Source organism: Pygocentrus nattereri, chromosome 11 (assembly GCF_015220715.1).
Source record: "Pygocentrus nattereri isolate fPygNat1 chromosome 11, fPygNat1.pri, whole genome shotgun sequence".
NCBI lineage: Eukaryota > Metazoa > Chordata > Actinopteri > Characiformes > Serrasalmidae > Pygocentrus > Pygocentrus nattereri.
Window position 1 is genome coordinate 23,487,066 of NC_051221.1, and position 13,683 is coordinate 23,500,748.

At 40.7% G+C, this 13,683-nt stretch overlaps 1 protein-coding gene across 1 annotated transcript in view; it reads left to right on the forward strand.

Moving 5' to 3' along the window:
* The first annotated feature begins 2,310 nt into the window (after positions 1-2,310).
* The window catches only part of trim44 (tripartite motif containing 44), a 59,717-nt gene continuing 48,344 nt past the window's right edge, over positions 2,311-13,683 (forward strand). Inside the window, exons 1-3 of the mRNA XM_017700082.2 lie at positions 2,311-2,570; positions 4,238-4,789; positions 9,188-9,265. Coding sequence (XP_017555571.1) covers positions 4,277-4,789; positions 9,188-9,265 — 591 coding nt within the window. The 5' untranslated portion in view covers positions 2,311-2,570; positions 4,238-4,276. The remainder of the gene's footprint in view (positions 2,571-4,237; positions 4,790-9,187; positions 9,266-13,683) is intronic.

Sequence of the window (13,683 nt, forward strand, 5' to 3'; positions counted from 1 at the left end):
AAAACATTATTTTAAAGTTAAACATTTTCTCAGCATCAGAACTGATCTACAGTAATGACTACCTAGCCGCTTGTTCATATGGAAGCAGCAACATAGCTTTGTGAGGAATACAAGAGAAACAGCAAATCTAGAAATTCATGTCTAGTTGCGCTTATAATAATCTGCAGTATTTTAGTTCAGGTTGTGTTTAAATCAACCAACCAAATTATTTTATATAAATAAATAAATGTTTATTCTAAGCTTCTTCAAAAAGCTTGCTTTCAATTTATTGCTTTGGTGACATCAAATATCAGAGTATTTACATATATCCACCAATTAAGCCTACTACCCTTAAACTCCACCCATTCACATTGACATCATAAGTGTATACGTGTTTTAGCCTGGACCGGCACAATATAAGGCAGCCAGTTAGAACAGAGGGTTTTCACAAATCATCGCTGTCATACCAAACCTATACATTGTGTGAGCCTTTCATGATGAATATGCCTATAGTATACACAATAAATAAAATGTGATAATAAACATATTAGATATATTCTAATATTCTAACAGAATTTCCTAGGGGTAGATTCTATTGGATGTCCTTTATTGCGGACGTAAATTGGAAAAGAACTTGGCTTTTGCCTCATGAATACTGGATGTCCAATAAGGTCAGAGAAATTCATTTAAAAATTTTACATAAGATACACCCTGTGAAATCTGTCATTTCACAGGGTGAAATTTATATCAATTTATAGGCGTTGATAGCTTTTGCTCCTTTTGTGGATCTCCTGATGAAACATTCATTATTACTATTTCAGTGTGAGATGACTAATAGATTATGGTCCAACTCATGTGCTCACATTTCCAACCCTGTCAAAGGGTCATTTTCTCTTTAATCTTAAAGATGTTATTTGTTCTGACACTAACTCCACTAATAAGCCCCTAGATTAGTTCTTCATTCTAAATTCTTTATTCACAAACAGACAATTCTCAGCCAAACCTGTCCCACTTCTTCCTGGACTTTAAATCACTTCTCCTTAAGTTTTGTAGAAACTAAAAAAGATTTTTCATTATTAAGTATTATAAGTAGATTTAAGAAGACAACCGTACAGATGATTGACTGGCTTGTCCTGCTCAATATCAAAACAGAAACCATTTGAAATAAGATACTGCTGCAGTTAGGAATGTTAGGAATGAAAGCCTTGAATTCACAGTAAGAAACATTCATAAGGGATAAAGAAAGGTTGAAATGTTCATGTAAAGATGAACCACAATTGTTTTGTTACAAAACCCACACAAATGGATATAACAGGTGTCTCCTGAGTTTTTATATGGAATGTTGATTTTGGTAAAAGAGTCATACATCTGAAAAAATATCAGATTACTTTGGGGACCAATTTGCCTTTCAATCCCATTCCTTTCACCTATCACTCCACCATGAATAGATATAGAGAGCCAAAACTTTACCACAAAACCATCGTCGGACATCAGACAGTGTTTTCACCACCTTTTCATGTAATGACTTTCCTATCACCACCACCGTGGACAATTCTGACTTTGTACGTTTCTCTTGAAAACCTATCTAAATGACTTTGTTTACATCTTAACTACTTAATTCTGTACAGTTTTTGAAAAATCAGTAGAGATCCCCTTTAAAGTTTATTCGGTCCTGATATTAAAGGCACTGTAACAATATCAACACGTTTAATTCTAATAAGATTGTTGGAAAATGTTCATGTACAAATCACAAACTGTTTTGGGTACAAAAAAGCCCAAAGAAACATAAAATGCAAGAAAAGTGTAGAATTCCTTTTCTTACGTTTATACTGAACATCATCCTCCCTGATATCATAATGAGAGCAGCCTGCGCTACGTCAAGGCTCACAAGATAATCGCTGCTCCGTTACGCGCGTTAGCGCAGGAGCAAAACAACTCAAACTGCTTGCTGCTTCAACCCACCAACCCAGCCAGCCCCCCAGCCCCACACCACCCCACCACACACACACACACACACACACACACACACACACACACACACAGATGGTATACTCTCTCTCTCTCACACGCAAGCACACACACTCTCACTCACCCTCACGCTCACTCACTCTCTCACAGATGTGTTGTGGTAAAACACGTCTCTCTCCCTCTTTCTCTTTTCTCTCTCTCTCTCTCCCTCTCTCTCTTTTCTCTCTCTCTCTCTCTCTCTCCCTCTCTCTCTTTTCTCTCTCTCTCTCTCTCTCTCTCCCTCTCTTTTCCCTTCCCCCCCCCCCGTCTCCTGCTGCAGAAACAGGAAGTTGTGAAAAAAATAAGCAGCAGAGCACCGAGCAAAACAAGGAAGTGGAGGGAGGCGAGCAGGCGAGCTGAGCTGGGAAGGGAAAGAGAAAGCAGACCAGGCCAGAGCAGTGCTAAGGAAGAGCTAGCTGCTTTAGTGTTAGCCTGCTGCTCTGTCACAATAACCCTTCAGAGAGAGAGAGAGAAACAGACAGAGAGAGAGAGAGAGAGAGAGAGAGAACTGCGGCTGTCCTTCAGACACACTGCGAACACAGGATTAGAGCTCACGGACAGCCAGCAAGAGGGGAGAAAACACTGTGAGTGTGTGTGTGTGAGTGTGTGTGTGTGAGTTTGTGTGTGTGTGTGTGTGTGTGTGTGTGTGTGAGTGTGAGTGTGAGTGTGAGTGAGTGTGTGTGTGTGTGTGTGAGGCCCAGAGTATTTGCCCGTTGCAGGCTGTTGTAAGAGCACTCAGTTAAGAGGGTCAGGCCTGAGACAGAGAGAGAGAGTACGTGTGAGAGAGAGAGATGTACCAGTAGAGAGGGATGTTCATGCTGTGCTGTGTGAATGGGTAGGGAAAGCAGGACGTCTATTCTTTAGCTGCTGTCCTGCAGAGGAGTAGAGAAAAGGGAGGGAGAGGAATGTCAAACAGGAGTGAGTGGTGTATAAGGAAGGTCAGGACCTGACGCTGGACACCCAGAGGAGGAGACAGCGTGTGGGAGAGGGGTTTGTAGGGGGTTTCTGCTAATGGCCAGTGCCTGCAAATGTGCTCTCAAGTTGCAGAGTAAAAGAATGTATGAGTGAGCTAATGTGAGTGTCCTGCCGTCCCCTGGCCTACATGTTTTTGGTGTTTTCTCTGCTTTAGCACACCACCTCCAATGCAGGATGGGCTCATTAATTAGCTAATTAGTGTGTTTAGTAGGGAAAACACCAAAATATGCAGAACAGGGGGCTTCCAGGATCACAATGAAAGAAGCAGTGCAATGAATTTCTTTCAAATGTGAATAACATTTATATGTAAATACATTGAGTTGCATTAACTTGATTGTTGCTAAAGGTAAGTAACTGAAAGACTGAAAGAGTTGCGTTGATGTAATATGTTGACACCAGGACACAGTCTTGTGTCTGCTTCATTCTAATATTGGCGGCAAACTGGGTACTAATGCTGATTTGTAATTCAAGTGTAAAATGTAATCTATTATATTTAATATATCTATTATATATCATTAAAGTGGTAACACCACTGACCGAATTACTAAAATCTGAGCATTCCTACAATATTGTCTACTGCCACATTATTTTCAGAGGCACATTGTATGTAGAAAATGATAAATATTGCACTCATGTTGTTATTTTATTTCAGCTTCAAAACCACTGAATACTAAAATGTGAATGACTAAAATAAAAATTAAAATAGAAGTTATAATTTTTGTTGGGTAATTTGGGAAGAGAACAGATAATAAAGGCATCAAATTTAACTGGTTCTTATTTTGATCTCATTTTAATGGCTTCAGAATTATTTGACATCATTTTCCACAGCCGTGGTAGAACGGCTTATCTCCAAAATGGCAGTTTTATAGGAGAAGGGATAACATTGTTAAATTGTCATTTTTGTGTTTATTTTTTTGTCATTTTGGGCAATTTCTTTTAGTCCCCAAAAATCAATTAAATTCAGTTGTCTAATTTCAGCAGTGCATTATCTATGTGTTTGTGTGTGCATTGGTAGCATGCTTTCAGTGTGTTTGCTGTTTCCACTAATAATGTGGTCATATGAACACTGCTCAGAAAGTCAGCTGGAGGCAGCTGGAGGGCTTTGTTTACGGTTTCACTTGCTTTCTGCCTCTGTTAGAAGTGGAGAAGAGGGGGCAGTTAGAGAGTGATTTAGTGCAGCTGGCCTCAGCAAAGCTGAGGAAAGCTACCACAGTCATGTGCTTACAGTGTGCCCTGAGCTGGGGCTATTTTTACGTTGTCCTTTATCTGCCTCTAGGTTCCCCTGGGATCCTCTCTCTCTCTGTTTCCCTGCACCATGAACCCTCCAGGAGCATGCTGGGATAGCTGCGATGAGGATGACCTGCCTCAGATGGACGGCACGTGTGACGCGTGTGAGCCGGACGAGCCACAGCCGGCCACGCAGGTGTGTGCCCTGTGCCGCTTCGCCTTCTGCCCAGTCCATGCAGATAAACACACACGTAGCACCAGACACCAGCTTCAGCCCTACTGCCCCACAGAACAGCCTCCGCAACCGGCCCAGAGACTGGACGGCCATGGACAGGCTGAGGTGGCTGAGAACAGGCTAGAGGGGGCAGAGGCTACTGGGGGTGGAGGCTGCGATCCAGAGGAAGAGGAGCAGCAGAGTGGATCGGAGGCAGGGAAGAGGGACACAGTGACTGTAGAGAGACTGAGGTGTAAGGAGCATGGCCAGGAAGGGTCACTCTACTGTAAACAGGATGAGAAGATTGTGTGTGTGGTGTGTGCTGTGCAAGGAGAGCACCGAGAACATGAAATCATCACACTCAGAGAGGCCTACATGTGGCAGAAGGTGAGACTGAGCTGAACAGATGGCTTAGACCAGTAGTGTCAAGCTTGTTTATGCTTTTCTAAAGAGCTTGTCTTTCTAGGTCGCAGAGGCCGTATTGAACTCAGTTTAGTAGGCCAATATTACATCAACCATTTCTCATAAATGTGTATATTTTCTTGCAATTTTCCTGAAAGATGCATTCTGAATGTGCAAACTAAATGAACAGGTATCACCTACAAAACAGATTAAGGTCCCACTCCAGTTATGTCATCTTTTACTCAAGGGTTTTAAGCACATCTAAAAATTCAATGCATCACATTAATATTGAACAAAATGGAGCATTTTAGTTGCACTTGTGAGTGCTATGCAGTCCTGTTTAACTAATCGGACTGTCAGCAGCTAAGCTCAGAAAGACTATCTTAACATTTATTTTAGCTCTGTTTTGCAACCAAGAAAATAATAAAGCATATTTATAGTCAGGCCATTGAGAAGTCACCCTTTAAAGTTTAGTACTGTAGCGCTGGGCCAGAAGAAGAGCTGGACGATGAAGCGTATACAGGCAAATGCTCTTTTGTTTTGTTTAATCAGGCACATTAGCAGGCAGCAAATTACCCAGCCTAGCGCTGTCCTGACATGAAACACAGGGAGTGGGTAATAAAGAAGGGCACGACATACGAGGAGGGTAGACACTGCTAACCATCAGTTAACATCAAAGCCCACCCTCTTTGGATGCAATTACTCCAATAAACACAACTACCATTAAACCACACAACAACAGTCCATTTTCACACTGGGAGTGTGGTGTATCCCGCGAGTCACTATGCATGGCCATACCCCCTAAGCTTCCCACAGTGGTGTGGGCCATGGCGGACACCACAATACTAAACTTTTTTTGTTTTTTTAGAATGAAATAAGAACAGAACAACCCTCCAGATGATCAGCATAGCATGTGTCTGAGCTACTCATTCTTCAGCAACAACTTTTCGCATTTCTTAGCCTAATAATTTACACCCATCAGTCATTATTTTGCAAATGATCCCTTATTGTCCTCAAGATGATTTTTATTTAGAAATAGATTCTAAATTCATCTTGTGCGCCAGATAAGGACCATAATCATCAGTATTATCAGTGGTCACTGCTGTGCCGGGTGACAGGTTCTGCATAGTAACAGAATAGTTACATTCTGTAATTGTGTCCCTATATAGTTGACCTATAAGGTCTAGAGAGGTGACAAATTAAAGAAACAACCTGAATAAATTAGTGAAGAAACATAAGTTCAGATGCTGTTGGACACTGCATGATGCCGTTCAGAAAAATAACGTCCTCTGTGGTATGTGCAGAATTGCTGAACAGGCCCAGTTCACCTTGATTTTGGATGAAAGTAGCAATCTAAGTGACTTTGAAATAGAGTTCATATTTGGGGCACAGATGGCAGGAGCTTCAGTCACAAACACTGTTCAACTGGCTAGCGTTTCAGTAGGAACACAGACTAAAGTGACATCTGCATTTAGATCTATGAGAGCGACATCAACAAATAGGGTCAACATTTGCGGTCGATAGCATGCATTCAGTGAGCGTGATGCTTATGCATTAGTGCGATATGTAAGGAAAAACAAAAGAGCAGCTGTTCCTCGGGTGACCGAGAATGTCAGTGCAGGACGTGATTAGACTGTGTCAGCATGAGCAGCCTGCCGACAACTTTAGAAAGACGTTGTAGTAAGGTTGTATGTATAGCAGTGCATAAACCCCTCATTACAAACATGAATGCACATTTGAGAGCTCAGTGACCTAAAACAATAGGCACTGGTCTACGGAGATGTAACAGACAGTGATACGGACAGATAACTCATACTTTACTATAATCTCCAGAAGTGAGCAAGTAGTACAGGCATGAATGGTTGACCCCTACAGTGAGAGGTCCTAGTGGCTCCATTATTCTGTGTGGGGCATTTTGAAGGGTCCACTTTAAGGGACACTGCAAAGTAATACAAAGTTATTCTGACTGATCACCTTTATTATATGAGGAAACATTTCTATTCTGATGAGAGTGGTCTTTTCCAGGATGACAGTGCCCCATCCACTGGGCACAAGGGGTCACTGAATGGTTTTATGAGTATAGAAATGATTTAATCAGATTCTATGCCTTTCACAGTCCCCAGATCTCCACTCAGTTTTACCTTTGGGAGCTTTTAGAGTGACATGTTGATTAGCACTCTCCACCACCATCATAAAAAGCACCAACCGAGGGAATTTTATATGTAAATGGAGGTTGACATATTGTCTTAATACATTACATTACATTTACATTTAGTTATAGTCATGCATGTTAGTGTTTTCCCAATGAAATTTTATACAAAAATAAACAAACACATCCACATCAGTCAAACCATCTTTCACCGTATGATGATATAACTATGTTGTCTCAAATATAATAACTTTTTGAGAAACTGCATGGCCTAAGATAACCTCGGCCTGCAGAGGGAAAAAAAATGTTTTCACCATGTGTTTTAAGCAGAATGGTGTAATGGGGACACAGATGTGAGCTCGTAATAAACTCATTACTCATCCCCACTATGTGTTTAATGGAAAACCATACAAATTCAGCTTACTCAGATCAAAATGAGATGTTCCCACTGACTGTGTGATTTCTTTGTAGTCTTTAACGCAGCTTAATCTGTTACTGAGAAACATGCCCTGAGTCCTTCCATTTAGACAGCGTAGAAATTGTGAACATTAGACAGGAGAATCACAGCTTGGTTTGCTGTCTTGTGTAGAGGGCAAAGTATGGTTTGTTGCTGCTTTAGTGGAAAAAAATAAGGCTCAGAACTGTGTGCTGTGTGACATATAGGGACAGTTCCCTGGACATGGATTAATTTGCCAAAGGTGCCAAAGGTTAATGGCTGTTGGCAATTACTTTTAGTCTAGGCTTATACTTAATCTGGGTCTTGGAAACTGGTCCATAGTGCACAATATACACTACATGGCCAAAAGTATGTGGACACCAGACTGTCACACCTATATGAGACATTTCATTTCAAAATGATGGGCACTAATATAGAGCTGCCCCCCTTTTTTGCAGCTATAAAAGTATCTAATATTTTGGGAATGCTTTCCACAAGATTGTGGAGTGTGTCTGGGGGAAATTTTGGCCATTCAGTTAAAAGAATATTTGTAATGTCAGGAACTGCTGTTGGATTAAAAGGCCTGCTCACAGTCAGTGTTGCAGGTCAGCCCAAAAGTGTTCAGAGGTGTTGAGCTCCTCCACACCAGACTTATCAAACCATGTCTTTATGGATGTCCTAGTGCAGAGGGGCACAGTTATAATGGAACAGGAAAGGGCCTTCCACAATTTCTTACCACAAAGTTGCTAGCTTATACTTGTCTAAAATATCTGTATGCTGTGGCACTAATATTACCCTTCACTGGAACTAAGGGGCCGAGCCCAAACCTTGAAGATCAGCCCCAGACCATTATCCTTCCATCCATCCATCAAATTTTGCATTCTGGTAGTGTTCTCCTGGCATCTTCCAAACCCGGATTCATCCATCAGACTGCCAAATAGTGAAGCATGATTTATTACTCCACAGAACATGTTTCCTCTGCTCCAGAGTCGAGAGGCAGCCTTTTTAGTACAACTCTAGATGATGCTTGGTATTGCACATTGTGATCTTAGGTGTATGTGCAACTGCACAGACATAGAAACTCATTTCATGGTGCTCCCTAGACATAGTTATTTGGCTTTTTTAGAGGCAGTTTGGAACTCTGGAGTCAGTGATGCAGAATATAGCCGATTTTTAGACACAGTGTGCTTCAGCACCATCATTCACACTCTGTGAATTTGCGTGGTCTCCCACTTTGTGGCTTAGCTGTTGTTGCTCCTAGACGTTTCAAGTTTACAGTAAGTTTACCAGGGAAGAAATTTCACAGACTTGTGGCAAAGATGGATTCCTATGTCAGTACGTTGTTTAAAGTCACTGAGCTCTGCAGTATGACTTGTATGACAGTGGTTGTTTATGGAGATTGCATGGCTGTGTGCTTGATTTGTTCACCTCTTAGCAATGGGTTTGGCTTAAGCATTTTACATTTACGGCATTTGGCTGATGCTCTTATCCAGAGCGACTTACAATTTGATTATTTTTACACAGGTAGGCGAAGGCGGTGTTATGAGTCTTGCCCAAGGACCCTTATTGGTATAGTGTAGGGTGTTTGCCAAGGTGGGGATTGAACCCCAGTCTACAGCATAGAAGGCAGAGATGTTACCCACTACACTATCCCAACCACATCTGAGCATCTGAACTCAATAATATGGATTGGTGTCCACATACTATTGGCCATATAGTGAGTATATATAGAGTATAAGCCAAAGATTTATTTGCTTTAAATAAGTCCAATTGTGCTCTTTCTCTCTCTCTTAAACAGAGTAAAGAGGGAATAGACCTGCTAGCATGTACTCAAGAAATGTCAGAGAAGATCAAGACCAAGTGGACAAGTCCAGATGTAAGTGTCTGACATTATTCTATTCTATTCTATTCTGTTCTGTTCTGTTCTGTTCTATCATGTTCAGTTTTTGTGTATTTATGTTTCATGAGCAGTCCTGCTCCAATGTGTTACACTGTTCTGGTGTGAGGATATACCATTCTATCTCTGAATGTATCTCAAATTTCTGGGCCATGCTTTTATGGAAACATATCTTTTCAAAGAACCCAGCTTCCCTGGACCTGGAATTCCAGGGCAGCTTAGTATACCTTTTGTCTGAGATTATGTAAATTGCCCATAACATGTCTCAAGAATGTGGAACGCAGCACCAGCAGGGAGTGACCTGCCAGGGAGTTATATAATGCGGAAATTTAACTTAACAACTTGTGAAAAGGTGATACCGTTAATGAGTGCTTCTCACCTAGGGCACTGTTGGATATGATCATGTTGAAATATTAGCTTTGTCCGACAGCCTTCCAGGACCTTTTCTTTTCTTCTTGTTTCTTATTCCCATTTAGTTTCATAGACACAAATACATGTACAGGTCAGGGTTGACCTACTTTAGTCCAGCTACAGCGCTCTGAGGGGTTGTAGGTGCTGATGGGAGAATAAATAAAAAGACTAAATGAATTAAAAATAATCAAATTCACATCATTTTATCTTTACACCAGATGATTAGCCAAGGCATGTTTGGTGTCCAAAATGTGCTTCTGTGGTTTTGCACTGGAGTTTTGAGGAGGCTAACATAACTAACAAGGAACTGAAGCTTATGTACACCGGTTAGTATGATACAAGCTGCGTGAGAAGAGGAGAGGTGATGAAAAGAACAGAAAGGAGAAGAGAAGAAAAAAAGAACAGAAGAAAGGAGAAGTGACGAAAAGTGAAAAGAGAAGGAGAAGAGAAAAAGGAGAAGAGGAGAGAAGAGAAAAAGAAAGGAGAAGTGATGAAAAGAGAAAAGAAAAAGTACAGATAAATTTCAGCTTTCAAGATCCATCCATCCATCCATCCATCCATCCATCCATTTTCTAAGCCGCTTCTCCGTCAGGGTCGCGGGGGGGTACTGGAGCCTATCCCAGCAGTCTTTGGGCGAAAGGCAGGATACACCTTTCAAGATCTTGAAACTTTTTCCATTTTATACTGTTCGCAGAATAGCATGAAACCGTTTAAAGTACTGGCTCTTAGCAACAGCGATGCAGTCTGATGAGACATGTGCCAAGTGGCTTATGGGAAGTACAGTCTGCAGCTCCACCACTGGGGGCCTGGCGTTGGGCTTTAAGGGTGTAAGAGCAGAGCATGTTTACTCATTAGTCTGCTTGTTTAATTATGTGCTCTCCCCCAATGTGTCGGATCTCCTCTTCTCCACGTCTTTCAGTTCATATCTTCATATTCCATCGGGACTCAGGAGTGATTTCTGAGTGCAGTGAAGAAGATATTAGATTATATAAATATTTATAGGTGGACAGCAGGTTATTGCTGTGCAGCACTCTCAGCCTGCCTCTCATTTGCCACCCTATCCTTTCTCTTTCTTCTTCTCTTCTTTCTCTCTTTCTCTTGCTCTCGTTTTTCCTCAAGTAGTTAGTGGAGTCAAGGCTGAAGATTCAGTAATGGAAAGAGGAAGACATGCTTTTTCCAGTCTGCTTAACTGTTTTATTATATCATCATAACAAGTACTGGATACATTAAAGCTGCAGCAGAGAAGACAAAAACGTAAGAATCACTGCTGGTGAAGACCAACCATCTATCATCTCAGTCACACTCAGTCTCTCTCACTGTCCCATTCTCTGTTTCCTCCCCTGCCCTGTCCCTTTGCAGTGCTCTAATTTAATTACCTTATGTATCATTACCCGTTAGTTCTTTCAGATGACAGTGCTTTACAGCCACTGGGAGGCTTCAGGAATTGAAGTCATTATTGTGGGGCTCCTCTCATTCCACTTTTCCTTAAGCATTTACACTCAGGGTGGTAAAAAGAAACTAAATGAAAAATCTTTCGCTTGCGCTCTCTCTCTCGCTCTCGCTCTCGCTCTCGCTCTCTCTCTCTCTCTCTCTCTCTCTCTCTCTCTCTCTCTCTCTCTCTCTCTCGCTCGCTCTCGCTCTCGCTCGCTCTCTCTCTCTCTCTCTCTCTCTCTCTCTCTCTCTCTCTCTCTCTCTCTCTCTCTCTCTCTCTCTCTCTCCTGTTTTTTCTCAGTTAGCACAACATTTCAAGAGTCTGATTGTGGCCACAGTGAAATGCCAATAATGGGAATGTTGAAACTGATGTACATTTCCCTGGAAAAAGTACTCATTTGGAAGAGGGCCATCACTCTGGTTGAGGGTGATCGACGGTTCAAAGCCATTTGCTCTTAATGTGGCACTAATGTCTTCCTCTCATTGACAGCTCTTTGCAGCCACTGACTGTGTCCTGAATAGATACATCAGCCACTGTCACCCACTGTAGCTGTTTTTGCTGCTGCCTCTGTCCTCACTGACGCCCTGGGTGGACACCAACAATTCTGTTCTGTTTTCACCTCTTAATCTGCATTCAGTGGCTCCAGTGTGGTCTGGGTTCCGGCTGTTTGTCTGCTGAGTGCACACAACATTACCTTAGCCCTGATTGTTCCCCAGATTAGTGACAAATTGCTGCATGCACACATTATAACCGCTCATGTTGTTTTGGAGATTTTTACTATTTTCCTAATTTACTAGCGGTCACAGACATCTTAACATTTCCCAGCTTGTTTGAAATTATCAGCGATAAATCTTACAGTAAGTGACCCGAATGACTGTTTAGATGAAAATTGCATTAAAATTAAAAATTTGGAAGTTCAATGGAAAATGATATTTTTCCAAGTGCTTTTGTAGAATTTGTATTGGTGTGTTCATCATGAAACTTTAACACATGGTTATTGTTATGGTTATTTATTGTAAAATAAATGTGAAAAAAGACAAAGAAAAAAATGCAGAGACCAATGAAATGCAGAAGGCCACAATGACAGCCACAATAAGCATGTGGGTCATTCAACCACGTACAAGTAGTTTGAAGCACACTTTGACCATTTAGACAAAAATCCTTTTGCTTTCAGTGACCCTATAGTTTAATTATATTTATCTTATTATAAAAAGTTACATTTGCATTTTTTCACTATCAAAAAGATCATAACACAACCAAAACTTTTCCAAGTGTTTCAGTAGTGATAGTTTTAGCTAATTTACATATATAAATTGGATCTAACCGGTCATTATGTGGCTCAAGGGACAGGGATGCAGTCTCACTTCCTGCTCAAAAAAGGAATGTGGCAAAAATAAGACTCTGCCTGTGGTATAATAGTGACACTGCATGTTTACAAATTAAATTCATGATAAATCTGAATCTTTCAACTTCACTTTAAAAGAAACCAAAAGATGAAAAAAGTATAAATGGTTGTACGTACTATTCTTACAAGTTGAAATTTAGGGCTTACAGTTTGGGACAGCTACTTCCTAATAGAAAGTACCCTATAAATAATGATTTTGTATGTACAGCCATGGGAAAAAGTAAGTAAACTCTCCTTCAGTTTAGTGTTTATTAATCAGGGCCTAGGTTGTGTGGTCCTCACTAACTACTATAAACATCAGGTGATGACAAAAAAAACATTTTAACATTCAGAAGTAAATTGGGGAAAAAAGTAAGTACACTGAATAATTCAGTAACATGTAAAACCACCTTTAGCAACAATTACTTGAATTAGATGTTTTCTGTAGGAGTTTATCAGTCTCTCATTTTAGTGTGGAGAATTTTTGGGTCTTATTTACAACATTGCCTTAGTTTGTTGATGTTTGAGCACAGTTCCCTTAAAATGCCAGCACAGCATCTCAATAGGTTTGAGGCTTGGACTTTGGCCATTCCAAGTCCTTTTTTTTTTTTTTTTTTATTTCCCTTAGCCATTTAGATGTTGATTTGTGGCTGTGCTTGGGATCATTGTGCCTCATTCACAGTTTTTTCTTAAATGTGTTCTTCAGAAAGGTCCTAACTTTACTTAATCGCAGACCTATTCTCACCTTTGTGAGTGTGTGTAGATTTTGTTTTTACAAAAGAACAAGTCCTGAACAAATAAGAAAACATTGGTGATCGTCAGAATCTGCATAAAAACTGAGTGAGGTTTAAGAAGAAATTTCTTTTTAAGAACGCTACTTCACATAATGTAGCTCTTGGGTTTTTCTTCATATCTCTGAATATATATATTGACCTGACCTAGGATGGCCACTTATGGGAAGATTGGCAACAGTGTTGAAGTCTCTCCACTTGTAAACAATACTTCTCACTGTAGAACTATGAATTTCAGATTGCTTGGAGATGACCTTTTTACCCTTCCCAGATTGATGGGCAGCAGGAATTGCTTATCTGAAATTTTGGCTGTTTTTTGTGCTTTCTTCTTGGTATGATGTAGACCAATGGTGTACTGTCTTATCTGCAAAGGGCCAGT